We start from the raw sequence: 26474 nt of genomic DNA, 5'->3' as shown, positions 1-26474 counted from the left end.
GAAATTAAGTGCTCTATTTTTCACCGGAAGATATTTGCAACAATGTCCAGAGTTCCTCAGTGCAATCTATATGTCTTCATATATTTCTAGTGTGGGCAAAAGTTATTTAAAATAAAGGAACGAGATTATTGAAAATAGCCAGTGAAAGGTTTGTGCACTGAACACTTCCTTTGTCTAAACTGTCGGTATCTGATGCAGTGAAAAACTCCAGCTCGGAATTCCGGAGTTCTCATTCTGGCTACAACAAGGTGCAAATTAAAAGGCACCTATATTATCGTTATAGGCAGTGCCAAACCAGTGAAGCTTCAGCAATGAGTTTTCGTAGCGCCGTAAGCTCCGCACGTCGCCTTTGATGCCATAGGAGAGGAAACTTGTACTACAACCACATGCCAGCATGGGATTTATAGGAAGAGTAAATATATGCATTTGCTTGATCACCAGCTAGGATAAGAACATTTTAGTGGATGGAAAAATACCTCAGGAGAAGCCAAAACACAGGAAAAGATGTTTAAATCATTTAGAAAGAAAGGCACGCTGTAAAAATATGAAAACAACGTAAGGCACATACTATACTCCCCTCCCCTCTCCATTCCTTGTGTATTACGTAAACATTTTTTATGTACGATTATGCTTGAACAAGCCATCTGTTTTAAGAATTTTGCCTTGCCGACCACAAATGCGGATGCCTTGTTGCACATATGTAAGCAACATTTATGGACTATTCTCATAATTTACTCTTTTAAAACAAAGGCAAAATGGCAAAGAAGATATCAGTTTTGTGGTCCCAAAAGTTAAAAGTTCAGTTGCAGCTCTTTGACCAGCAGACCTGAATACGAGAAAGTTACACGTATTTTTAGTTTTCCAAAAAACAAAACAAAAAAAACCAACAAAAAAGACACAAAAGATCATTTATCTTTTCTATTTTGGCAGCGCATATTTTATTCCTTCACAACACAAACATACCCCTCTTCATCAGCGATGCTTTCGAAGTATTACAGCCACAACAAAATTCTGAACCAAGCCAATTACGAAGCACAATTTTTATGATTGTACAGACGACCTCGAAGAGACTTGTGCAGACACTAGATTCAGAATTGAAGTCAACTAGAGCTGTCACCTCCAGCCAGAAAAACTCAAAGGCTTATCACATGTCATGCTTTGCAGCTATGTACGTGCTGCTGCCCGAAATGCTAATTTTCCCGCCTTCAAGGCACAACACCCGTTGTCTATCTTTATATTCAACGTCTCATCTCGTGGAATAATAAACACCCAGATTTCAAGCTGACCCGCTTACTTTGCAAAACAGGAATCGTTTTGGTACTTATCAAAGGGGGACACACTTTATTTACAGACCATATCTGACCCAAGCATCTTTCAGACATCAGCCTTAAAAAATGTACAACACAAACAACAAGGACGCTAAGTACATTCGCATTTCAACTTTCTGCTGAGGAATCAGCCACAGATGATTCCGCAACCGCCGGTTCAGCAACGACGGGAGGTTTGTCGACAGCGGGAGACTCTACCATAGAGGAATCAACAGCGGGAGATTCCGCAACGACGGGCTGTTCCACAGGCAAAGCGTCTGCTTCCTCCACAATGTTGTTGGCAGCACTCTCAGGCAGGTCTTCCTCTTTCCCAGCTGCGGGTGCTGCTTCGCCTGCGGAAGCTGTCTCGGACAGTGACGGTTCTGCCGCATTGACGGCAACGTCTGCCTCTGTCGCCTCTCCCGTTGTGCTGTCGTCCAAGTCATCGAGGTCTGTGCTCACAGGCACGGAGAAGTCCTCCTCGAAGTCCGACACCAGGTGCCTCATGGGCTGCACAATGTCGTCGCACTGCAGGTGTCCCATGTGTTCCTGTGGGAAGGGGGCGAAATTTTAGCCGCGTCCGTTTGCAGCTGCCGCTATACTAGGAGATACGTTCTGGACTCAAGTCTGAGCTGCTGCTATACTAGGAGATGCGTTCTGGACTCAATCTGAGCTGCTGCTATACTAGGAGATGCATTCTGGACTCAAGTCTGAATGCTAAAAAGAGCGGGAACACACAGGCACTTCAAGAGAAAGACTCTGGCTTCAAAGCTACGGTTCGTACATGCGTTGCACCAACGCATGCTTGAAGGAGCCACGAAGACAAAACACAACTTTGGTGCATTCGAAAGATTGCCTCGTTAAAATCATACTGACACCACTTTTAACGTAAACTTCGCTCAAATAAGCTATATAATTAGGAAAAATGGCAATGGCCATGCGACTCACTAGCCCATTTCCCACAACAGAACCTATGATGTCATACCAGACAGATTAGCGGAGGCCGGCAAAAGCAAATGCAAGTTATGCAGGGCTTATAACCTTCCTTCACAAGATATTTTCGCTTAAATGTAAAGCATATATTCATTTTATAGAAGTAAGAATGGTGGGGAAAGCATGGAAGCTACGAAAGTACACGTAAACATTGAAGTACCAGAGCGTGCTGTTGTTGGTACATGCGCACACTTGGCTTGTCATAGCTTCACAGCAGTATGGCGCTTTCAGGTTGTCTGACACGGCACAGGAAGATAAGCATAAGTGACATTATACATGACCCTGTTTGTCGAGTATACCCCATGTTTCACAACACGAGTACTTCCTACCGTAATAAAAACAAGCCACGCGCAAATACAATCAAAAACAAAGCAAAGGCGGGCAAATGTTAGCCACGGTATGGTAGCACCATCTGGGAGGACTCATGCGAAACAAGGCTCTGTAGTTCGCTGGATACCTAGTGCCGCGTTCACGTTCACTTCAAGGCCTGCTTTTCTGACGTCATCGCAGACGACCTCACGAAACACAGGATTTGGCAGGAGAATCAAAATTTTAACATAAATTGATTAATTTCTTAGTGAATAAATGATCGTTTGCTGCGGACAAGTGCTGGGGGCAATATAAAACACCAAACCTTTCGAATAAAACAAACTTGTACTTTGTCTTCATGGCTCCTCTAACAAGCTCAATCTTTGTCGCTCTGCTATACACGCTGACAGTTTTTAACCATTTACAAATGAGTGTACTTCAGTCAGTGGAGTCACAAGTAGTGCAGGCCGATCTAGAGCTTTTTTTGCTTTTTGCAAGGTGCAATTTGCACTAAAAAGCAAGGAACCTCGCACATTTCGTCTCGACGCAGATGCAGAGTGACTGACCAGCTTGGCAACGTAAGAAGGGGGCACGCCCAAGAGCTTGCCAATCTCGGCAGCCGGGAAGATGAGCGAGAGGCAAGTGTTGAGGAAAGGCACCAGCTCGTTGGCAAAGCACGCACAGAAGCGGGACAGGGTCTCCGCCTCCTTCTCGGTCAGTGTGGGCTCCTCCGACCTGCGTTCCACCAGGACCCACACACGTTAAAAAAAGAAAAGAAAACATGGATTGGGAGATACTGTATTTTCACGTGTATAACCCACACCAAAAATGCAAAAATTTCCGTGGCAAAACATGGGTGCGGATAATACACAGGGTTTTTCTTTTATTGAAGCTTCAAGGCAATGCGCATTGTGCCGTGAAGATGACCTTATGTACAACAGTGAGGACTACGGCTCAAGTGATAGCTCTATAGTGAGAGCAGTGACACTGAGTGAATTGTGACTTTCGCCTCGCAGTCAGTGTATTTATACTTGCTAAATACTATACGCTTTTTCTGTCTACACAGTATGTGAGGTGTTGCTTGGGCAGTAACTTTAGCGCAGCCTTTCCTGTATCAAATGTGCAGGCAATTCACCAGGCTTTCTTTTCTCTTTCCCGGCAGGCTGAAAGTGGGGGTGCGGATTATATGCAGGGGCCGGTTATATGCGCAAAAATACGGCGATCTTTTTCAATCAAAGAATTCACCTTGTAATTGGCAACAGGGTGCCAACCACACACAGCTAGCCACTTAAAATTAAAGTATTACAAAAGTTTACTGGAATGCTACGCTGCTCACATCTAGTACTGCCCAGTTTTCACACACATTACACATGCACACACACACACATCTACACTTTTATAACATCTGGGAGGGAGGCATAAGGAAGAAGAGAGAGAGAGATCAGACTCTCAAAAGAACACTGTCCATGACAGACTGGGAAGGGCTTTTCTACAGCTGCAAGAATTACCACGTAAACCTTTAGCAAGACTTTTTATATGCAATGTGCGTTTATGCTACCAATGGCCGCAATAAGACTACAGCCAGGCAAAGTGAGGCACTGTCAGTCGTCTCTTGACTGCTTGTCATCCAACTACATGGCTGCGTCTTACAGCACAACAGAGGACGCAGACAGACCAGGTGTCCCTTCGTGCACTGCTTCGTTCAACAACCAGAGTGCAACACTGAGAGGTTGCACGAGTTACGGAGTAGCTGCAGCGCGGCACTCACACGTGGTACTCGACAATGGTGGCCACCACTGCTCGGAGGGAGGCGTCCAGGGCCTGCGTTGCCTCCCGTGCCAGCGAAAGGCAGGCGCAGAGCCGGAGCTCGTTGAAGGCCCCCAGCACCGCGTTGCAGTACTGCGACAGCGGCTCAAACTCCAGCAGGGAGAAGGGAGGCTGCACGCTCTCCTGCGCCAACACGAGGAGGAGAGGCGGAGAGGTAAGTGAGGCAGCAGTGATAGAAAAACAGGGACATACGAGGAGGAGAGGCAGAGAGGTGGGGACAAGTGTTCATCTGCGGTAAGTGAGGCAGGAGTGAAAGAAAAACAGGGACAGCTCGTTAAAAAATGCAAGCCCCCATACTGATTACCCTTGTTTGTTTCCAACAAAACAAGTGCCACATCTAGAGAGGTACCATATTTTTGCACGTATAACCCGTGCCAAAAATGGGAAAATTTCAGTGGCAAAGTAGGGGTGCAGATAATACACAAGGTTTTTCCTTTAGCGCAGCTTCATGGCAATGCACATCGTGCCAAGAAGCTCCTACACAGTAACACTGAATAATCCTTCCATGGCAGCGATTGCGCAAAGCATACAAGGGCAAGATAGAAAAAACCAAGGACGAGCGCACTCTAACAGCAGAATTTTATTAGTGAATTGTGACTTTTGCCTTGCAGTCAGTGTGTTCTACTGGCTAAATATATGTTTTTTCTGTCTACATAGCTTTGGTGCAGCCTTTCTTGTATCAAATGTGTGGGCAGTACGCAAGGATATTTTTTTCTTTTCTGGTGGGCTGAAAGTCGGGGTGCAGATTATATGCAGGGGTGGGTTATATGTGCGAAAATATGGTAATGCTTAATCAATGTGCATCACAACAGCAAATGACCCTTTTGTGATGCCTGCCATGATCAGCTGCAGCTGATCACGGAGCTGTTGCAGCTGAGTTTTCAATTGTTTGGAAGGAGTGAAGTTGTGAAGTTTACACTGCGTCACTGCCGGCCCCCGATCAATAGCAAAAGTGCCACCAAGTGGGAACTACATAATAAAATTTACACCTGTTAAGCATTTTACACTCCACGCAAAACTTTGCCCACCTTACACGTGGCTCCAAACAAAAATGATGCAAGAGAGAAAAATTTTACGTTTGTGGTCCTTTGTTCTGTCCCTTTTACCCTCACCAATGCTTTATACATTGCACTGGACGTTGTATTTCTGAACTCGTAATAACAATCCTCTAGTTGTGTAAGGCCATGTGCTAATGTTTATCCTATTGTTCACCTATTTTATCCCATCCACCCACAACACTGCGTACTTCAGGGGCAGCAAAGAGACAACAGTACCATATTCTTGCGTATATAACCCGCCCATAATCTGCACCCTCACTTTCAGCCCGCTGGAAAAGAAAAAAAAAATCCTCGCATATTGCCCATATTACTGGAAAGGCTGCACCATTGCTCGTATTACCGCGTATTGCCCGTATTATCGCGTATTGCAGGAAAGGCTGCACCAAAGCTACTGCTCAAACAACACAGCACATACTATATAGACAAAAGAAAAAACATATATTTAGCAAGTGGAATACACTTAGTGCAAGGCAAAACTCACAATTCCCTCAGTGTCACTGCTCTCGCTAGAGCTATCACTTGAGCCGTAATTCTTACTGTTGTACACAAGGTCATCTTCCCAGCAGAACGCGCAGTGTAGCTTCTTGGCACAACGCGCATTGCCGTGAAGCTGCACTAAACGAAAAACCCCACGTATTATCCGCACCCCAACACTGCCACTGAAATTTTTGCGTTTTGGGTGTGGGTTATTTGCGCGAAAATACAGTAAATGCATGCCTGGCAATCACTGACCTGTGCCGTCAGTGTGGACATGAGCATGGCTGCAGGGGCCATGGACGGAAGCGTGGTCAGCGTGAAGGACTGCATCATCTCCCCAAACCTGGCACGAGGGAAGACAGAGGACGGCACACAAGCACTTGACAATCTATAACGACTAACGCATCATTCACCTAAGCTTCAGGTAAAGGAATGTAGTCAGACAACCTTGGTCTACTTGCTCTGGCCACACTGATGTAATGCTTAGAGCATGTGGAGCAACTCTTGCTTGTTGATAAAAATATAGATGGCCAAGTGGTGGAAGGTGACTTACAGGAAATTAAGCGGGCCGTCAAGCCCATGAACGACAATAAACATGCTGGCAAACCGTCAGCCCAGAATTACCGCATGTTTACTTTCCAATGTGACCGCTTGTCGCTGCCGCCAGATGTGGTACAGCTCAACACAAACTGTCAGCGCTGCGTGGAGTCGATGTTATAACATCAACGTTGTAACCCCTACCTCAGTAATGTAAAACAAAAACACGCACCCGCAATTTTCTTTTCTTACTTAACGAAAAAGTAAAAAAGATGACCAGTAGCGTGACAGAGTCCACTGACATTAATGATTGGTAGTTAAGTAAAGAATAAGTAAGCGAGTGACACACGTCCTTTTTCTTTTTTTCTTCATCCAGAACTGCCTCAATGTACTCGTACTGCTCTGTTCTGCACGCTCAAAACAGCATTGAGCCCCCATGATGCACGCCCCCCCCCCCCCCCCCAATTGGTGGCAACGCCTGCCCACCCGCCCACCTGTCGGTGGCCTGAGCGAGGGCCGTGCGGAAGCGTGCGGAGGCGGCCTCCTGGAACTTGCGTGCCAGCAGGGGCCGGAAGTCGGCGCCCACGCGGCTCAGGGAGAGGCCAAAGTACATGCACTGCGACAGCACCGCATCCAGCCGCCCCGTCAGCTCCTGCGAGAGGTCCTGCTCCACCGTGGCCAGGAAGCGGCTCACCTGCAAAGGGTGACGAGAAGGGAATTTTCGTTCTTGGATCGGTCCGTGTGTTAATGACCAAGTGCAGCTTGCTGGGCCAGTGGGTACATACTGACGGATGGGAAATCAGCAAAACAAGGACGCAACACAGAAGGAGAGACGAGACAAACACAATGCTGGACTAGCAACCGAAATTTTATACAAGAAACCGATACACCCTGTGAACAACCAAGCCAACGCATGCGCCAACACGAACGCGTGAACGAATGAAAATGCTAGTGTTCACTTAACTTCTTGTGTTTTCGCACAATCACCATTCAATTTTGTACAAACCCGGTTTCTTTATCGCTGAAGTAAACAGATGGTGCGCTAATGCAGTTGCCTTCCTGCTGTTGTCTGATGAACGCTTCAAGTATTTCTGTCTCATTTTTAGTCCTTGCTTTCCCAAGAATCGTCCCTTTGCAACACGTACGTGTTGGTGCATGTGTTGGCTTTGTTGTTCACAGGGTGTATCGGTTTCTCCTATTAAATTTCAGTTGCTAGTCCAGCGTTGTTTTGTCCCATCTCTCCTTCTGTGTTGCATCTTTTTTTCACTGGTTTCCCACCCGTTAATGGTCAGTTTGTGATAATCAAGATGTGCGTCATGATGTGAGGACATGTGGGCTCGGCCATAGCACTTATGCTTGTGTTGCGGTTGCAATAGAAATAGTTGCATGTGCAGCGTCGTTTTGTCGTTGTCTTTCCCTCGTGTCTGTGTCTACTACGCTGCCATTCAAGATACCCAAGCAGTACCAACTTGCCCAAAAATCGATCCTTTTGAGCACAAACTGATGGTGAGTGCATACGGAATACAGGTTGAGTATGAAAGCAAAGTGAGTACGGCGAGCACAAGTGACTACGAATTGAGCGCAAGTACAAGCCCAGATGGTTTCAGTACAAGACAGTACTGTTTGAGCACGAGTACAAGTAAAGATAGATTAGTTGAGTGCAAGTAAGTACACTTTAAATGAGTACTCTCGAGTAAAGATTCAGTACAAGTATTGGTAGTACATACAGGTTTGAGTACAGGTGAGTGCCATTAAAAATGAGTAAAGCCCAGCCCGCTTATAACAAACACATCGAGAAACGAAAATCACTTTGTTATATCCGTTTTTCGTTACATCTGTACATAAAATACATGTATACGAATGCTACCGGGAAAGGAAGATTTGTTCTTTATAGCCGAGATTTTGCTAAAACCGGGTTCGCTATAAGTGGGCCATACTGTATGTGATAAGTGAGTACAAAAGGTTTTGAATGCACACAAGTGTTTTGAGTCTGAGTGAGTATACGTGAATAAGAAAAGGATAGTGATTGAGTTTGCGTGAGCTCTTCCTGCATTGCCAGCCCACAGTGGCTTAAAACAGCCATTCCCAAAGGGAGGTAGCACATCCCTCAAAGGAATTATTATAGCGCCTCCAAAGCTTTCGATGTTTAACACAGGCTCGACAGCCATTTACTTCTCAGGACCTGGCAGCAATGCCCAAAGCTGGCTTTGCCACAAAGCACGTGCAGCTGTCTGGCTTATCTGCATGCCGCGTACGGTTAAGTTGACTTATCTGCACAACGTGTACAGTTAAGCTCTCTTTTCTGCACAACGCAGATGGTTCAGTTGGCTTTTTTCCGCACCACCTGACCTGTACGGGAGATATCAACTTGCATGGAACACGTGCAACTTTAGCATGCAAGCTAGCGATCACTCTTGTGTGGGTGAGGATATTGCTGCTTGGGAACATCAAAATTTACTTTACTTGTGGGGTAACCCCTCCCACTCCTCTCCCACACCAGCACGGGTGAAAGCTAGAGCAGTCTGAACATTCAGGTTTCAAAGTCAAATCAAATTTTGCACCAATAGCCCAACTTGAAATTTCCCAGTATCCAAATTCACAATAATTTGAAGCATTAAATATTGGTAGCCATAACTGCCCGCAAAGGTGCCACCATGTTTTCAGCTGAGCAGCAAGAAAGCAAACCAGTGCTGCGCTCCCACTTGCCTCTGCTGCCACTCAAGCAGCAGCTGCCACTTTGAGCTTCCATGCAAGCTCAAAGTGTTTCGGGGCCTTTGATCAGCACATGACCATTGTGCCGCACAGAGGCCAGGACGACCATGCGGCCAGATTTCGCTGAGCTTACAAGCAAATATTTGTCCCCAAAGAAGACAAAACAACACTGCCCCACTGTTGTGAAAAAGCCCAAAACAAGTGGGTATATCACGACTGCTCACGCTCTTGAAAGAAGTGAAAAAAAAAAAAAACTCACTCGAACGCGACCAGGGAGTGAACAAGGAACATTGAAAAGTTTGTACAGCGAAAATATCCAGAACTGTGATCGAAAGCACAGGTGCAACTTTTACCACAGTGTCCAGTGTAGTCTCCGCCCTATTCAATGCACATCTGTCAGTTTATGTTAATGCTCTGCAACACAAGTTTCGTTTCACACCAACTACATACACACAATTATCGTTTCCTGTGTGCAACTGAACTGGAAAATCCTCAGCTTCCACTGAGCTTTCGAGTTAAAAAGCTGCAAGAGTTTTGCGGCCGCTTGAAAGTCTCGGCAGCAGACACCTTGAAACTTTAGGCCATTACCATATTTATTCGATTGTAAGGCGGTCACGATTATAACGCAAGGGTGCAGTTTGGAGAGTAAAAAAAATCGCCATGTATATTACTGAGCTTCAAGTATAAGGCGGGGTATGACTTTGAGACTACAGATCTTGGAAAGAAACCTCGCCTTATATTCGAATAAATACGGTATGTATTTGTTGGACACTGCTCAACGTGGAATTCTTCATTCCATTTCTACAGCGTGAGTTCACAACGTTCATGTGTGAGAACATGCGCTTCATGCCAACTTGCTGGTGGGCACAACCAACAATGACGGATCTCTCACCGCTTCTATCCGTGGTATATCCATGGAGCCCTCACCACTTCTACTAGGCATGTTTTCAGAGTTTTTGACAAGAAATGCCCACGTAAATGTGGCAAGCACTAAAAATTTTTAAAAAGAAACAATATTTTCACCAAAAATGCCAATAAGCCCCAAAAAAGTGACGGGCAGCTGGAAAAATCTATGAGCAACTCAGTGAAAAAAGAAGCCCAAATCCGCTTATACCTAATAAGCCGAACTGGCAACCCCGATAATGACTCTCTTGCAAATGACTCTCTCGCAGAAATTTTTCCTGCGAATCCGCAGCTGCAGTGCCGCTCGTATGGCAAAAAAATCTATTTTATTGTTTTCATTGCTACGGCAAATTGCCAAATGCCAAGCAGCATTCACAAGAGAAGTTCGACTGTTCCAAACATTTGGCAATTTGCCAGAGCAATGAGAATAGATTGTTTCATTGCACGAGCGGTGCTGCAGCTGCACACAGAGGAAAGTCGCACCATGTGGAATGGGCTGAATGCGTGGGTGCTGATACCCAACCTGATATTCAAATTTTCATCCACCATCCAATTCAAAAGTGGTTCAAGCTGAAATTCTGCTATTTGGGCCGGTCAACACCACCGACTTAAAATGCCCTCAGGTAAGACATCAACACCTCCCAGGGCAGTGTAAACAATGCCTCTCTTCCCTAGGAGAGAATGCCCGCTCCCTTGCCTGGCTGGTGATCCAGCTGTAGAAGATGGTGGCCCCCGGCTGGTCGGAGTCCTTTCCGCCGCCCAGTCCGGCCAGGGGGTCGTCGTCGGAGAAGATGGCCCGGTACTGGGTCACTATGTCGAACAGGTGGACCCGGCACGCCTCCACCACTCGTGTCAGGTGTGTGTATGCTAGAGGGAAAGGGGAAGGAAAGCCAGTGCATTTTGGTAAGATGACCGTTCAATATATCTACAGTTCAAAAGAAAGTTCAGTATATCTTTGGTAAGATGACTCGTCATTACCCCGCTACAAAGGGGATACCACTAGCAATCATCATCAGCTGGAGATCATGACACCATAGAGTTTCATACTAGTATACACTAGAGGGAAATCTGGCGCCACTGTCTAGGGGAGCCACGCTTCAGCGAGCGTGCCGTCATGTGCCGGGCAGGCACGTTCCACTTGTCCTTGACATGGCTCATGAACAGGCTGAAAAGTTGGCTCTGGCTAACAATATTACTGTAGAAGGTTCATTAAATTTGCTTTGTTATTATAAAACTGAACCTCCAGAAATATTAATTTGTCAGTGATTGTGTAGAAGCTTCATGCACGATGAACAAGAAAAAAATGTTACCCGTTTTTGTTGAATTTGACTTCGAGACAAAAAAGAAGCCATATAGCTATCTAAGCCAAGCAGGCGAGGAACGTCGCTAGTGGCAATGGCACCGCCCATGGTGGCCTGCGACTGCAGCAACAGATTTCCCTCTAGTATATATTACTATGAAACTCTATGCATGACCCCCACCATCGTTGCAGGCTGTCAAGGGGTGCTGATTGATTGAGGTGCTTCATGCATCAAAGCTACGCCTGGTCTACGACACGCACCGTAGTGCAGTGCTCCAAATTCTGACCACCTGGGGATCTTTAATGTGCGCCCAACATGTCGATACACGGCCGTTTTCGCTTTTTGCCTCCATTTGAGAGGGGTGCAACACTTCACTTCAAAGGGATGCAACACTTGAGGATGGGGAATGACTGCTACAGATAAGGAAACAAACCCGCTTAGAAGACGCTCTTTGGGGCCCAGACACATGACGCGGGTGACCGCAAGCAGCGGGCAGACTACCTGAGTAACCAAACAGCTGCTACGAGATGCATTGCGGAGTACCAAGATGGGAATTCATGACGGAGGGGCGCAAGTGAACAGATTCGTATGACGCAGGGCAGAAGTGGTTAGCTGCTTAGGGAATCAACAGGCAGTGGTGATACAGCGTTGGAACAGGCTTGTGTTCTTCAGCTGTGGAGAATTTGGAAAGGGGGGGGGGGGGGGGGGGAACGTGGCTCCTGTATTATCCCAAGGCTCAATGTTGGCACACGCATGTCCCAGACGCTGCGCACTACACATCATGTGGGGATTAAGAAGTCATGTGCAGTGCGCCTTCCCTTAAGTGTTCAAAACCCTTTTTCAATCTATTAACGCACTGAAAGGCTACCCAAACAGAAACACAGTGGAGATTCCTTTACTCTAACAAAACCTCCCATGGAGAGTATTCTACACATAAAGATGCTACTAAACCATTTCTCACTATTAGGTATTCAGTAAAGTTTCCAGCTAGTGCCACTGCAATTTTAATATAATGCTGTACAAATAGTGCAACGTGCCTTTCATCTTATTATCATTTTGTTTTTCCACGAAGAGAAGCTTACCATCATGTCTGACAAGGAAGGGATTCAACCTTCATTTCATAGTTTTCAGCATTTACAGAAACGAGATAGAAGAAACCCCATTTTTCATTCCTAGCCCAGAAAGAGACATTATTTGACATCACTGTTACCAAGCTTTGCTCAAACAAACTCAAAATTTCTGCTCTAAACAGCTGGACCAAGATTGTAAAGCTTAGTCCAAAACATGTTATGGCAGCTCCTTTGAAAAAAAAAAAAGCCGCTTCACTCCACATGAAAGCTACCAGAAGTGAAGAGCAGTGACTCGCCATAATGGGCTGTAGTGCCGTTATCCGCTCACTGCTACCCCCCCAACTCATTTTAAATTTCCCGCTTCTGCAGTGCTCGCGTGCCACCTGCCTGCAACTGCGCCAGCAGGAGTTATGTTCTTTTTGTGCTTGCTTTTCCTCCCGGCACGTGCCGGCGTTGCACTGCCACTTTTTTTCGCTTAGTAAAAACCAACCCCATGAGCAATCCTAACCACATGAACGTGGGCGCTGCCGGTTAATTACGTATATTTTGCCTCAAATGTACCTACAGTTTCCTTTGCTCTAAACAACGTGGAGATGTATGACAAGCGCCAGCGGTTCGCGAGTTTTGAACGCTTATGACTATATAAACCGCTTGGCTTTCGAAGCCTCAGGGTTACACCGTGACGACGGCCGCTACGACAGAACTACGTGTGGCTCTACTTGGGTCCAGCAAGCAAGCTACGACAACAAGGCGAGCCTCTAAAGCGCTCTGCACTTAAAAATTTCCCCGCATTTCCCCGAGGGGAAGAATGTGAAAGTGCGAATGCACGAGTTGAATTTGCGCGGTTCGGTAATGTTCGCGAAAGAGAGATCACACACACACACACAACTACAAAGAAAGAAAGATGCATTTATTCACAGACACCTATTTGTGTTGTCGTTGTACTTGATTGCTAGAGCGGATCTCAGCTTTGAAATTTCGTGTCAGTACTCCTTTAAGCGGGTGCATTAGCCCTTCTCACGCCCGATTCCTGGCCAATCCCCCACGTGGGTATGTGCCATGCACAGACACCTATTTGTGTTGTCGTTGTACTTGATTGCTAGAGCGGATCTCAGCTTTGAAATCTCGTGTCAGTCCTCTAGCCCTTCTCACGCCCGATTCCTGGCCAATCCCCCACGTGGGTATGTGCCATGTCAGCGGCCAGGCAGCGCGCGCCCATCTCCCCCCGTTGCCAAGGAAGACGAGGAGCGCGCGCACCCGCAGCTGTTGCTATGTGGACGGACGGCGGTCGCCGGAATTCAGGGTCGCTTATAAAGTGCATTCGCACTTAAAAGGTGAGGGTGTATGCAGTGTCAACACCAAATGTGAGGCCCACCTGGAGTGAGGGTCATGCCCAAGGGCGTGTGCTTAGAGTAAGAATGACACGGCATGAAAGTACTTACCGTCCTTCTTGGGGATGTTGTTGAGGACACTGTCAAACCAGGAGCCCCTCGCCTGAGTGGACGAGGAAAAGCAAGAGAACAGAACAAGCTGAGGCCTTGCCCTCCTATTGTATACTCTTTGAAGAAACATCTCTCAAAGCTTTGAAGGCTATTTGAAAGGTGTACAATACACGACTCTGCAGCATTCAGTCCAGGCACTTCATAGGGGCAAAGAACTCCCAGAAGTGAGAGCCTTTGTTTCTACCTAAAGAGCAACTTGTCATGAGCGATAATGGCTAGGTGATGGGGTACCTGCAGGAAGCGCACGCGCAGCTGAGGCTCGGAGAAGACGTCCATGCGCCGCAGGTATCCAATGACCCGCAGGCAGGCCGGCAGCTGCAGGTTGGAGCGCAGCTGCCCCACCAGCTGGCTCAGCATCAGCTGCTGCCACTCGCGCACCTCCGCCCCCAGGCTCTGCACAGCGACGACAGACGGGCAGGCCACGCTGATTGTCCCTCATCATCATTCATGCCCCGCGGCTAGACCAGCTACGACTGGCACCTTTTGTAGCGCTAGGCATCATTCATCGTCATCATCATCAAATCATGACCACCAGCCTTCTTTTGTACACTGCAGGACAATCACTGTCCCTTATCATGTCCGGTGGCTAGACTAATGACAAATGGCGCTTTTTGTAAAACAAGGCGTCACTGATCATCATCCTCATCATTGCCATCATCTTTTCTGTATTCACTGCAGGACAGAAGCCTCTCCCAAAGATGTCCAGCCACTCCTATCACGAGTTTGCCGAGTCCATTTTTTTCCCGTGTAATTTTCTTAACTCATCCCTCCGTCGAATCTTTGGTCCTTCCCCTGTTTCGTTTACCGTCCCTTGGTGACCATCCTGTTAAAAGGGTAATCAGTCTCCATGCTGGCGCCTTTAGACAGGCCAAATTGGAAGTCTTGCATTTAGATATGGTTCTAAGTCATGCATACAACACTCTGCCTGTTTATGTTAATCTGTGATGGAACAACTCAAAGCTGGGACTTACTTCCACATAAAACTGAGTCATTAAATTCACAGGACTTCTTCAATACTCGATTATTCTCTGCCGCACTTTTTTTTATTTATTTACATTACCCTCAAGGTGATAAGGCATAGGAGAGGGGACAACTTGTTGACAACTCTTACATCGTTGCCAATTTCTACACATCCATTAAAATAAAATCTGTAGAGGAGGTTGCATCATGAAAACCACATTCAAACCAAGCAGAAAAAAGGCGTCTTACCGACTTCTTTTTGGTTGTTTCTCGCCTGTGTTATTTTGGTTTTGCTTTAAAGTGCGAACATTGCTATTTATTCTGGGTAATATGAACTTTGCATGGTTATTCTTCCTTCCACAACTCAGGCGGCCTCTTCTCTTCGACACGACCGCTTCCCACAACTACCACTTGCATGCAGTGCACCACGAATCTCACTCAGTTGCAAACGAGCACAGAACTATAAAACAAGCAGTGGCAAAAATGGGCGCATAAATGCTGTGTGCTTATGTCATGATCACAACCGAAATTACGAACAAGCTACAAATGTGCTGTCTGCCCTCTTTTGTTCATGGCCTTGTGCTGGACACTGTACAAAACAATGCAAGTTGATCGCGTCAAATGAACCCCTTAGAAGCATTAGGTGCTGACTGTACAGTCACTGATGATCATTACAAGTTTTAGCAAATGAGCAAATTAATCCATTTTACGCAGTCTACTGCATCTATAAATGATTACAGAAACAAAAACCAGGCTTATAACAAAGCAGACGATCCTGCGCATCTATCTGGAAAATCTGTTTTAGAAAACGCACCGGCTAACGTTTTTCTTTCGACGCGCTCGCTATTCAACCCTTGGTCGGCCGATTTATAAAAACGAACGGCTGCACGGCTGTTGCTGTTTGTAACTTCCCACCGTGCGTTGGGTGCATGTGCATGGATACCAGTAACCCCATTTCAGTAACCTATGCCACGTTAATGACTTCACCAAAGGTATTTAAATAACGACCCGCTCTTAACTTCGAGTGATGAGCTAATTCACTTCAATATTGCTTCGACTGCCCCACTGGTTTGCTAAGTAGATGGAGCAACTGCCTCATTAGTGATACAGCAGTAGTCCCTGGTTTGTAATACCCCCAAATGCGAAATTTGTGCGCAGCACGAAATGCAGTCTTCTCAGTCAAGGCGCATTGTGGCTGTGGGTCAGGAAAGGATTGACTGATCAGCGAACGCACAGTGGGGTGCACTATTCTGTTGTTACCTCGCAGCACGTCGGTATTTTGTAAATCGTGTTTCCACCTCCCGCGCAAATGTCACGTGGTTCAGATGACCACACGAGGACAACGACGAAGGACCCAAAGGACTGATGAACGTGCAGCACACAGTACTTTAAAGGGGCCATCATGCAGGCAAAATATAAATTTGTTTTATTCGAAAAATTTCGTGTTTTATAACGCCCCCAGTGCTTGTCTGGCAGCAAACAATGCCCTATTCACTCAGAAATTAATCAATTTCGGTTAAAATTTTGATTCTCCCACCAAATGAGGTGTTTTCGTGACATCTGCCATGAAGTCAGTCATGAGGGCAAGTATTTACACGAACTTCCAGTGCGTCATTAGGCTCTGCAGCCTTGCTTACCATCAGTCAACCTAGATGGCGCTACCATACTCAGCCGCGCACCGTTGTCCGCCATTGCTTTGTGTTTGACCGTATTTGCACCTGGCTTGTTATTGTTACGGTAGAAAGTAAACGTTTCTTAAAACATGAGGTGTGCTCGACAAACAAGGTCACGTAAGACAACAGCGCTTACGCCAATCAGCCAGTGTCATGTACGACAACTCCAAAGCGCCCAACTGCTGTGGAGCTGAAACAAGCATAGTGCACCCAGTACCAACAGCAGTGCGCATTGGTACTTCTATGTTTACGTGTATTTTCAAAACTTTCATTGTTTACAGCACCATTCTTACTGCTGTAAAATGAATATGTATTACATTTAAGCACAAATAGCTCGTTCGGCAAGCAAATAAGCCCTGCTTAAATTGCGTTTGCTTTTGGCAGTCTCAGCCAATCGCATCGCTGGGCATATGACATCATGGGTTCTGTCGCAGGAAATGAGCTAGCGGGTTGCTTGGCCATTCATTTTTTTCCGAATTATATAGCTTATTTGAGCGAAGTGTGCATTAAAAAGTTTGTCAGTATGATTCTATTGAGGCAACCTTGTGAATGAACCAAACTTGTGTGTTTTGTCTGCCTGGCCCCTTTAAAGAAAAAGCCACTAGCTTTCATGGATGCCTGGTTTTGCGTTTCCTTTCTTGGGTGCCACTACATGCCGAGGGCAGTTTTCGCACACGTGACGGTGCTGGCTCAGCAACTGCCCTCCCCCACACACTATTGGAGGAGCACCTTGCGCCACCGCAGCAAACAGCCATCCCCCTCACAAATTCGTGACACTCTCCTCCACCGTTTTCTTTCAGTGTTTTTTCGTCCCATTGTTCACCAGGTTACAACATTACCGCAAAACCGCAGTGGCAGCCGCTAAAATGTTTGCGCTAAAAAAAAAAAAAAAAAAACCTTCTCACTTTTTGTTTTGTCATCCCAGAGCTGCATCTGGATTTCAGTACAACACAACTGACTCTCACCAATCCACAAATGAAAATCCACAGGAACAATTCTGGGATACACAAGACCCTCGTGGTTCCTCCTGCTACTGTTGCTGCGAAAGGCTAGCTGTGCCAGCAATTCGCCCATACTTCTGATGCAACACACCCCATTACGATTAGTAGCGCCATTAGCAGTGGCAATAATTTTGGGTCTTCAAGCAGAATGCGATTGTATCGGCTACTTCCGGGAACTTCAACGACTTGCTCTTGCAACATGTTCTGTCTCTGTTGGCATTCCTTGCCACACACTTCCCTCCCATCCACAGAGTGACCCACCCTGGTGGATCAGTGGCTAAGGCGTTGTGCCGCTGAGCCCAAGCACATGGGTTCGATCCCGCTCACGGTGGCCTTTTTTCAGATAAAGGTGCATGAAACCCCCCAATCAACCACCAGTGGAGTGGGGTCACCCATTAACTTGTACCAATCCACAAATACTATATCCGAGACATCTACTGTTCAGCTAACGCAAGGCAGCAAAGGAGGAGGCATCGGGAGTGAGGAAGCCCTACCGCGACGAGGGGAATGTCGCGGCCGTGCTTGCGCTCAAGGCGGCGCACATAGGCGGCCAGCTCGAGGGCCTCGTCGTAGCAGCCATTGCGCACGCACGTCTCCATCAACTGCGACAGCTCCAGCACCTCCAGCAGCTGCGGGTGCTTGGACAGCATCTGCGACATCTGCCGCCACCTGCGTTTGGCACCGGGAGAGGGGAACAGCAACGCACGCACGAGGAGATTGATGAAATCACATCACAGGGGTGCCCCAAAAAACACGACACGACCAATACCGAATTTCTGCACATATAACCTGCACCACCATGTAGCACCTGGAGAAAAAAAATTTAAAAATCAAAGAAAAAATATCCCTGCACTTACCGCGCAATGCAACTTTCAATCTTCGTAAAAAAAGTGTACTGTGTAACTAACGGGTGTTTATTCGGATGACAAACGTACCAGCACATCGAAAGCTTCTTTCTTTTTGTTGCAGGCACATCACTGGGAGGGAGGGGGGGGAGGGGTGCAAATGCAGCCAGAAGACCACACTGCTCTATGGGAAGGTGCGTGTACAGAGCTGATTACTTGCAGACAGGTGCTAGATTATCAGAAGCTCCCCTCTCGCTTGTGGCAGGGGCAGCGGCGGATATCTCATCCTGTTTGGTGCCTAACGATGGCATCTCAACTTGGAACAGCGAGCATGCTCGCTATAAGGATAGCATGGCGTGGGTCCAAGACCGAACAGTCAGACATTGTTTTTTTTCTTGCTTTTGACAATTAAACAAATTGTGTGTGTAACATTGACAGGCCATATATCAGCGAATACAGCATAACCTCATTACAACAGACCATGATAGTGACCGTGACTTCAATCTGCTGTAAAAGTATGAACTATCTAGATACTATTGCTACGGACTTTGATGGAATCAAGGATTAAGTCTGTTAAATAAGAGTTTGGACTTCTCACCCGTTAAAAATCACACACACATACTACAAGTTTATGACTGTATGCACTTCACCATGCTAGTTTTTGGCAAGCAAACTGTTTCACTTCTACTAATTAACAATTATTGTTCATTGTTCACATTGTTTTCACCTGATCACCACTGCAAATCAAAGCCCAGACACTGCAAGTGCATGAAAAGTCCACTGTAAAGGTGCAACAACGGACTTCAAAACTTTTGAAACCAGCCTGCTAGTATATCCAAATGTATGTTGTAATACTAGAATCCACAGTAAAAGAAAAGTAATCAATGGCACAGATAGGAATATGGACTAAACACCATAAATAAGTATGTTTTTATATCCTAATATCTGTTGTAATCAGATCTGTTAAAACGAGGTTGCACTGCGCATGCAAATACTCGCTTAGAAATGTCAAACAAGCCACGCAAAACGATAAGATCGGCCAAACAGAACTGGGTCCTACTTGCTGGTCCACCTCCGACTGCACGCAACGTGGGTTCATGCTTTGCTCGGCAAGCAGACAAACTATTTGTGAGGAGAATTACACCCTCGTTGTGCCAAACCAGTCTAGAGCCGTTTCAGCTAAGCAGGTTTCTTTAGCCACGTGTGAATAACAACAGCTTCCTCACCTTGTGGTGATCTGCTGCGACTGCTGGCCAAATTGCTGGCATTTCTTGGCGAACTCTGGCAGCTTCACCTGAAGCGCATCCAGCTTCCCTTCGACCACACCAAACTGGAACAGCGCGGGAGAGACGCAAATCAATACCCAATGCATGCGCTGCATCAAAAAACAAAAAATAACTGAGCAACAACGCCACACTAATTCCTTGGCTTATGAAGAATCAAAGATAGCCTCGCTCATTTCCACTGAGAGGCATTTGTCCTAAAAGGCAACCGTTGTGAAGGAGCTGTTGAGGGGTTAAAAACTGAGTGTTTGCTCTTCAATTTAATTTTCAGTGTCCACAGTAGCCTACTGCCTGTTGGAGTATTCAAATATGACAAATAAACCTCGTCTTTGCATACTACACAGGCCTTTTTTTTTGCCTAATTCACCGCACAATACAAGTACGCGGCCAGAAAGACCATCAATCAGGAACACGTTGACTCAACACCAAGAAAATACTATACCAAGCATCTACACACACACACACACGCACGCACGCACAGAGAGAGAGAGAGAGAGAGAGAGAGAGAGAGAGAGAGAGAGAGAGAGAGAGAGAGAGAGAGAGAGAGAGAGAGAGAGAGAGAGAGAGAGATTATAGGAAAGCGGAAAGGTCTGCAAAACAAGTTGTTGCGGCTCTCAAGGAAGTAATGCAGAGGAGAGAAAAGAAAGGAGGAATTAAAAGAAGAGGGCAAAAAAGTACAATAAAAGGAGTAAGCCTGTAGGGTTGCTACAAAAGGTTTATGTTTCAATCATCACAAAGTGCATGTCTTCATCAGTTTCAAACAAAATGCGTTCAGTGCTGCAATATCCCTCACCCCGCACTCCAATTAAGCACCCACCTCCTTGAAGATGTCCTTGGAGCATTGCGCCGTCTTGATGAAGGTCTTGTAGTTCTCAAAGGCCAGCTTCTGCGTCTGCTCCAACACAAGCGCTTTCTCCTCTGCGAGCCTCTCGGGCTCCTGGGCTGCCCGCGGCAAGAGATGGTCGCATGTCACTCCACCAGTGAACCAACTACAGTAGAATCTCGATAAACGGAGATCACTTAACGAGACTGCCGCTTAAACGGAACAGTAGCCTGTAAGTTGGTTGGTTTTGCATTCAGACAACGTAAAAAAAACTCTCGGTAATCAGAACTAAAATTTCCGCGTAACCGTGTAAACGGAACCAGAAATTGAACTTGAATCACATTGGCAGAATCCCATTGGCATGATAATCAGCTTCTTACAGTTGCGGCTGTTTCGTTTTTTTTTTTTTCTTCCTCCGTGTTTTTTTTAAGCCTCGTTCGCCTCGTACGCCTTGCCCCGTTAGCGGTTAGCCGTGTTAACGTGACGAGTGCAACATCGCAGTTCTTGTTCCAGTCATTCGGTTTCAATTCAAGACCCCGCGGGTTACAGGGCTCAGCTCCTGCCGCCTCGCTCATGCCATCGTGGTGCTATTCGTGTTTCATTACTGCGTTTCTGTCTTCTAAATCCGGTGGCTCGTAAGCACTCGCGAAGTTGTGGCCTTTAGCCTCTGTGAAAATGCAGTTGCAAGGACTCAAACAAAAGTAATTGATGCATTTTGCAGTGCACAGCGACTTATTGTTGCCAAATCAACTTTGTGAATGCTGTGCCTAAACCTCTTGTAGTTTTCTTTGCTTTCTGAAAAAATATCACCTACATTCACCGTCTGGTGCTTAGGGTTCCATAAAATGGCATTAAGAGTGTGTACGCACATAAATTTGCACTTCCACACATCTATCTCAGTAAATGAAACTCCTGTTAAACGGAATTAATTTTTTCGGTCCCTTGAAGTTCCATTCATCGAGAGTCTACAGTACTACCTTGGCAGGTGCACTAGAAGTGTTAGTATAAGGTCTCTTTAATTTTCAACACCTAACAAAGTGAAAGTTAAGCAAAGTTAAGCGCATTTCTTTTTATGGCTACTGCATTTTGAGAGTTCCAGACATCATAATTTTGAACTTGAAAAAACCGTTAGGCCATGTGAGCAGGATTTCTGGGAATGAAATGCAGTCAAACATAGGAAGGGGAAAATTAGAATTGCAGGGTGATGACGCAGAAGCGTGGACAGTGCACATCTTTGGCATAGTATGAAGGGGTGCAAAAAACACAAGTGCTGCGTTGCATGTGTCTCTTTGTCCTTTGCCAGAAATGTGCGCTGTTCACACTTGTGTAGCTTGTCATCAACTAGCCCAACATGGCGCCCTACTAGAAAGTGCTGACAACATCACCATGCACTGAGAAAGATAGAAGGTTATAGATATAGAAGATAGAAAAAGATAAAAGATTGAATATATAAAAAAGAAGAAGACAGAAAATAAGAGAGCTTGATGAAGGTATCATCAGCGAGCCTGTACTCTGCGAAGAGCCCGAGGTTACCCAGAGCACCCTTCCTGATAAAGAAAGGTAATGTAGATAGTTGGACTTCAATTTATTTGCTATGTGAAAACTCGCTTTGAAGTAACCTGCACAACAAGCCGCAAAGATCGAATTCACTGCTGGAGAGAGGGTGTAATAAACGGGACTTCTTTTACGAAGTTCCCCGCTCCCCTAAAACTTGCCAAATTTTCCGCCTTCATGAGTTGCGCAAAAATTCAAGGATTTTAAGCCGCTGCACAAGCCAGCAGTTCACCACTTACTCAACTTTTTCTCGTGTAAAACTTGACAAGTTGATCACACTTCAGATAGATAGCATCACCTCTGCACTCATGCAGCTATAGCTCAGACTGTCAGCCACCGACTTTGAAACGGCCCAGCACTAAAGCAAAAAGTTCACAAGTTTCATACACGAATAAATCAAGGGTTGATTCCTCTTTAAACAGACACAGCATGGCAATAGGTCACAGCAGTACTCATAGGTAACAGAACTACTCATATGCATGCAAACCCACATACACATGCACTCCTCCTAACCCTTTCGGCCCTGGTGGTGTCAATTGACGCCATCACCTAAAAGTTCCTCTAGCAGATAGAGAACGAAACCAAAAGTGCTGGTTTTCCGCAAAATTGTTCTTTAATGATGCCTACTGCGATAGATATCACTGCTGTTTCATTTTACTGGAGCTGGACGCTACAAAGAAGAAGCTCTGGCGAAGACGAAATTACGAAATTGAGGGTGAAAAAAATGGCGGTCCGAGTTTTATTCCCAAGTTTGTAAATCTATAAATACGTGCACTACGAATCTCATTTTCTGTTTGTACGTCCATGTATTTGTAAGGTTTAGGAAAATATGCCAAAGTGATATCTCTGGTCAAAATAAAAGTTTTAGTAATTGCCTTATTAATATTCGCATTTCCAGCTCTATTTTTTGTTGTGGAGGTGTGGACAACCCGTCATCATCCCTCTGGAACCTCATTCCAGCAGATGTCATGGCACTGTGCTCTTCATGAGTAGACACCCTTACGGAGAAATGCACATTACACGGTCTTCAAGGGCACCACGCAGCATTGTTTTAAGTGATGTGGAATCAACACCACTGTCCATTCCCTGAAGATAAATGTGTCTTTAAAATTAGGGTTTGCAATTAACAGGCTGCATTTGAGCTATCAGGCGCAAAGATGATTGACTATAGTAAACAACCGCATGGCATCAACTGACAATGGAAATGTCAAGGCCTCAAAGCATGACAACAGCTTCTTCACTGACAAGGCAACTAAAATAATTTTTGATGGAGGCACTGATGTTTTGCTCAGTGGGTGTACAGTTAACCGTTGTCTTGTGATGGTATGTAACACTAGGGACGATGAGGAAATAGACTCGTTCCAAGATCAATTTTGTGCATGCTTTTGTATATTTCCTAGGTAGACGGGACTGGCCCAAAAATCACCCACCCTACTTCTTTTTACCAATTATTTATGACAGAAAGGCAGAGTTTCACGGCTCAGGATTTTACAACAGTATCAATAATGCTGCAGGGAATCGGGCAACTAATCAGTTCGATAAAATGCCATATTTGACTGTCAGCAGATGGATGCCACACCCAATCCAAGACAGTGTACAGCTGATCGGCTCTAACGTTCTTCTCAATACCAGTAACAGCTATTCCAACCAAAATTGGAGGCTACGTAAGAGGTTGTGCAGTTCTAGATACAACTAGGCAATTTTAAATGGCCGGTAACACGTACTTGAGCACTTACATTTCAACAAACTTCCTTGATTACTTTTTTTTTTTTTCGTTATCTTACGCACACAGCCCAGAATAAAGAAGGCCATAAGATACAACTATACGACTGAGCGTTTATATGTAATCAAGTTTTCTTACTCAGTCTCTGGACGTCGTAGGAGCTCAGTTCTTGCACGTAGGCAGTGATGTCCGCATTTTCCCTCCATGCTTCCGCTGGATACAACGGAAAACAACAGACGGGGAGGAATGACCAACGAGGTACTCCATTAGTTTCGGTTCACCATAAACGACACCCGTGCCGTAAGACATACTCGACAGCACGAAGGAGGCGTACTGGTGGTGCAAGACATGGCGGAATGCGCAACGCTAGACACAGTTTTAGAAATTATTTTCCGAACAAGGCACTTTTACCCCGACGTTGACAGTTGGGCAACTACGTACATGAGGACGAGGTCGCGGGTTCGATTCCCGGCCGCGGCGGCCGCTTTTCTGATGGAGGCGAAAAGCAAAAACGGCCGTGTGTACGAGATTTCGGCGCACGTTATAGATCCCCAGGTGGTAAAAATTAATCCGGAGCCCTCCACTACGGCGCGCCTCATCGCCTGCGTTGCGTCGGCGCGTTAAACCCCACTACCAATCAATCAACTACGTACACGACACTGAGAGCTCAAACAGGGCGCATGACAAACACAAGACTTGCTTTACTGAAGAGTTCGCGAACTAAAGAGGCACAGAGCGTAAAAACGAAACGCGGACGAGGATATGCATGTATTCTTTTCGTTGGTGCATGTTCTTGGATCTAGCTTAACTGCAGGCCGAAAACCTTGCCAACAGATCAGGTATGAGAAATGCCCGGTGATACACACATTTAGCAAGTATTATTTATTATTTAAATACTTCTCTTTACTTTTATTTGGGCTACGCAAGAATGGAGCGAAACCCAGAGCCACGTACCAAACCACAAGTGACAGTTACGCTCCCGAGCTTATTCAACAATGATACGTCGCTACCATCATACTGATTCACATAATCGTGAAACCACCCACACATACCTTCGCCCGGAGGTGCTATCACAGAGAAAAGGTCCTTGTTGGAATAATCGCAGTCACTAAAATCTACTGCGGGTTCTACGGATGCCGCAGCAGCTGCCATTTTTGCATGGCACTGCCTTCGGATTGGAATGGATTGAACAAACCGACCTTTTGGGTTAGAAAAAGAAATCTCTAGAATTCTCTGTATCTTGTTTGCTAACAATGAGTACAAAATCAAACTAAATTTTTAATAACAATATTAAAAACTAAAAACCTTATCACACGGAAAACAAGCGCTAAACAAAAACACGGGACGAGGAGTAGACGGGACAAGCGCTTGTCCCGTCTACTCCTCGTCCCGTGTTTTTGTTTAGCGCTTGTTTTCCGTGTGACAATGAACCAACACGCCCAAACCTTTTCCCTTCTAAAAACCTTATGTTTTTCGCAAGGGGCAAGGAAGGGTGGGGTTTTGCCCCATTATCAACACTTTCGGTTTCGCTTCTGCGGCATACGTAGTTCGTTACTGGGTTTGTTCGCGACTTTTCCGTGAAGTCGCTACGTTGTTCTACGTAAGGGATCGGCATCAAATGCACGCAAGGGTTTACAAAAAGCAGCGTAACTTGACGCCTAGCTTGCAAAAATCACCACGAAGCACTAACGCACCCAAGATGGGGGGCGGGGGTCAAAATTTCGGCAACAAAAATGAAATAATAATATATAGATAAAAATATAAAAAACAGGCATAAATGTAAATAAATGATATAAATAAGTACAAAAAACAAATCTGAAGAATAAAAATATATAAAGGATATAAAAGACTAGTTGTCGAGGTTTTCTTATTTCTGACACGAAAAAATTAAGCTTCAAAGTAGCTGCCATTACATATAAAATTCCATTGCAGGAGGAATGTAATAATAATGTACATACCTTTCCATAACACACAAAAAAAGATAAGGGAAGACTTTCTGACATTGCCTGGAGCTACGGACCCGAGTGGGGAAGTAGAATGGAAAGGAAGGGATATTCTCCCATGCATCATTATAATGATGCACGGGAGATCAGGGTGGAAAGGAAATAAAATCTAAGGTTTGACGAAAACTCGTCTGGTCGGGTGAAAGATGCATAGTTTCGAGCTTCGAAAAGCTTCGAGCTTCGCGCCTTTCCGCGCAGTGAATAAGGCTTCCGTATGGAAGCCGAAACGTCTTTTTAACCTTTTTAACTGAGCCTTTGGTCGGCGATAACCACTTTCAACTATGGAAAGGAAATAGGCAGAAAATACAACAAAGGCACTCATGAATGCGTTCTTTTCTGATGAAGTCAAACGACCCGCAAAGCTCATGCAGTCTCCTCGGGACTCTTATTTTCCCAAAAAACGCAGAAACGAGAAAAACTTTGCAGTACAGTTAACCATTATTTTCCTGCTGTACCAGAAAAAAAGGGGGGGCTTTTCACTAATTGTAAAATACAGTTTGCGCGGCGAAGCCAGTTCTAGCGAATATAGAGCCGAAATTACTTGAAATACGTGTGGACGCAATTAAAAGTTTGCTCAAATTCGATTTACCTGCAAGAGAACAAAAGGGAAGGA

At 45.6% G+C, this 26474-nt stretch overlaps 1 protein-coding gene across 1 annotated transcript; it reads right to left on the bottom strand.

The window, feature by feature from the left end:
- Positions 1 to 927: 927 nt before the first annotated feature.
- Positions 928 to 25038, bottom strand: Cog8 (conserved oligomeric Golgi complex subunit 8). The gene is made up of 13 exons (XM_077707708.1): positions 24911 to 25038; positions 23997 to 24071; positions 20576 to 20700; positions 19702 to 19805; positions 18125 to 18299; positions 14228 to 14389; positions 13937 to 13988; positions 10821 to 10990; positions 7003 to 7202; positions 6227 to 6314; positions 4378 to 4559; positions 3176 to 3344; positions 928 to 1856 (listed from the first exon to the last, which is right to left on the bottom strand). Exons 1-13 carry the CDS (start codon positions 25008 to 25010, stop codon positions 1437 to 1439), a joined length of 2022 nt encoding a protein of 673 aa, XP_077563834.1. The 5' UTR covers positions 25011 to 25038; the 3' UTR covers positions 928 to 1436.
- Between the last annotated feature and the right edge of the window lie 1436 nt (positions 25039 to 26474).

The sequence above is a fragment of the Haemaphysalis longicornis genome, unplaced genomic scaffold, assembly GCF_048455015.1.
Source record: "Haemaphysalis longicornis isolate Haplotype H1 unplaced genomic scaffold, Haemaphysalis longicornis Haplotype H1 scaffold_4, whole genome shotgun sequence".
NCBI classification, from domain to species: Eukaryota; Metazoa; Arthropoda; class Arachnida; order Ixodida; family Ixodidae; genus Haemaphysalis; species Haemaphysalis longicornis.
This window is presented reverse-complemented; position numbering and strand designations above follow the sequence as displayed.

Coding starts and splice junctions, on each gene's coding strand:
- Cog8 (XM_077707708.1), bottom strand. CDS start 25,010: ATGGCAGCTGCTGCGGCATCCGTAGAACCCGCAGTAGATTTTAGTGAC. Junction 20,701..23,996: donor CTACGACGTCCAGAGACTGA/GTAAGAAAACTT, acceptor TGCCGCGGGCAG/CCCAGGAGCCCGAGAGGCTC. Junction 14,390..18,124: donor GCGACATTCCCCTCGTCGCG/GTAGGGCTTCCT, acceptor GTCGCTGTGCAG/AGCCTGGGGGCGGAGGTGCG.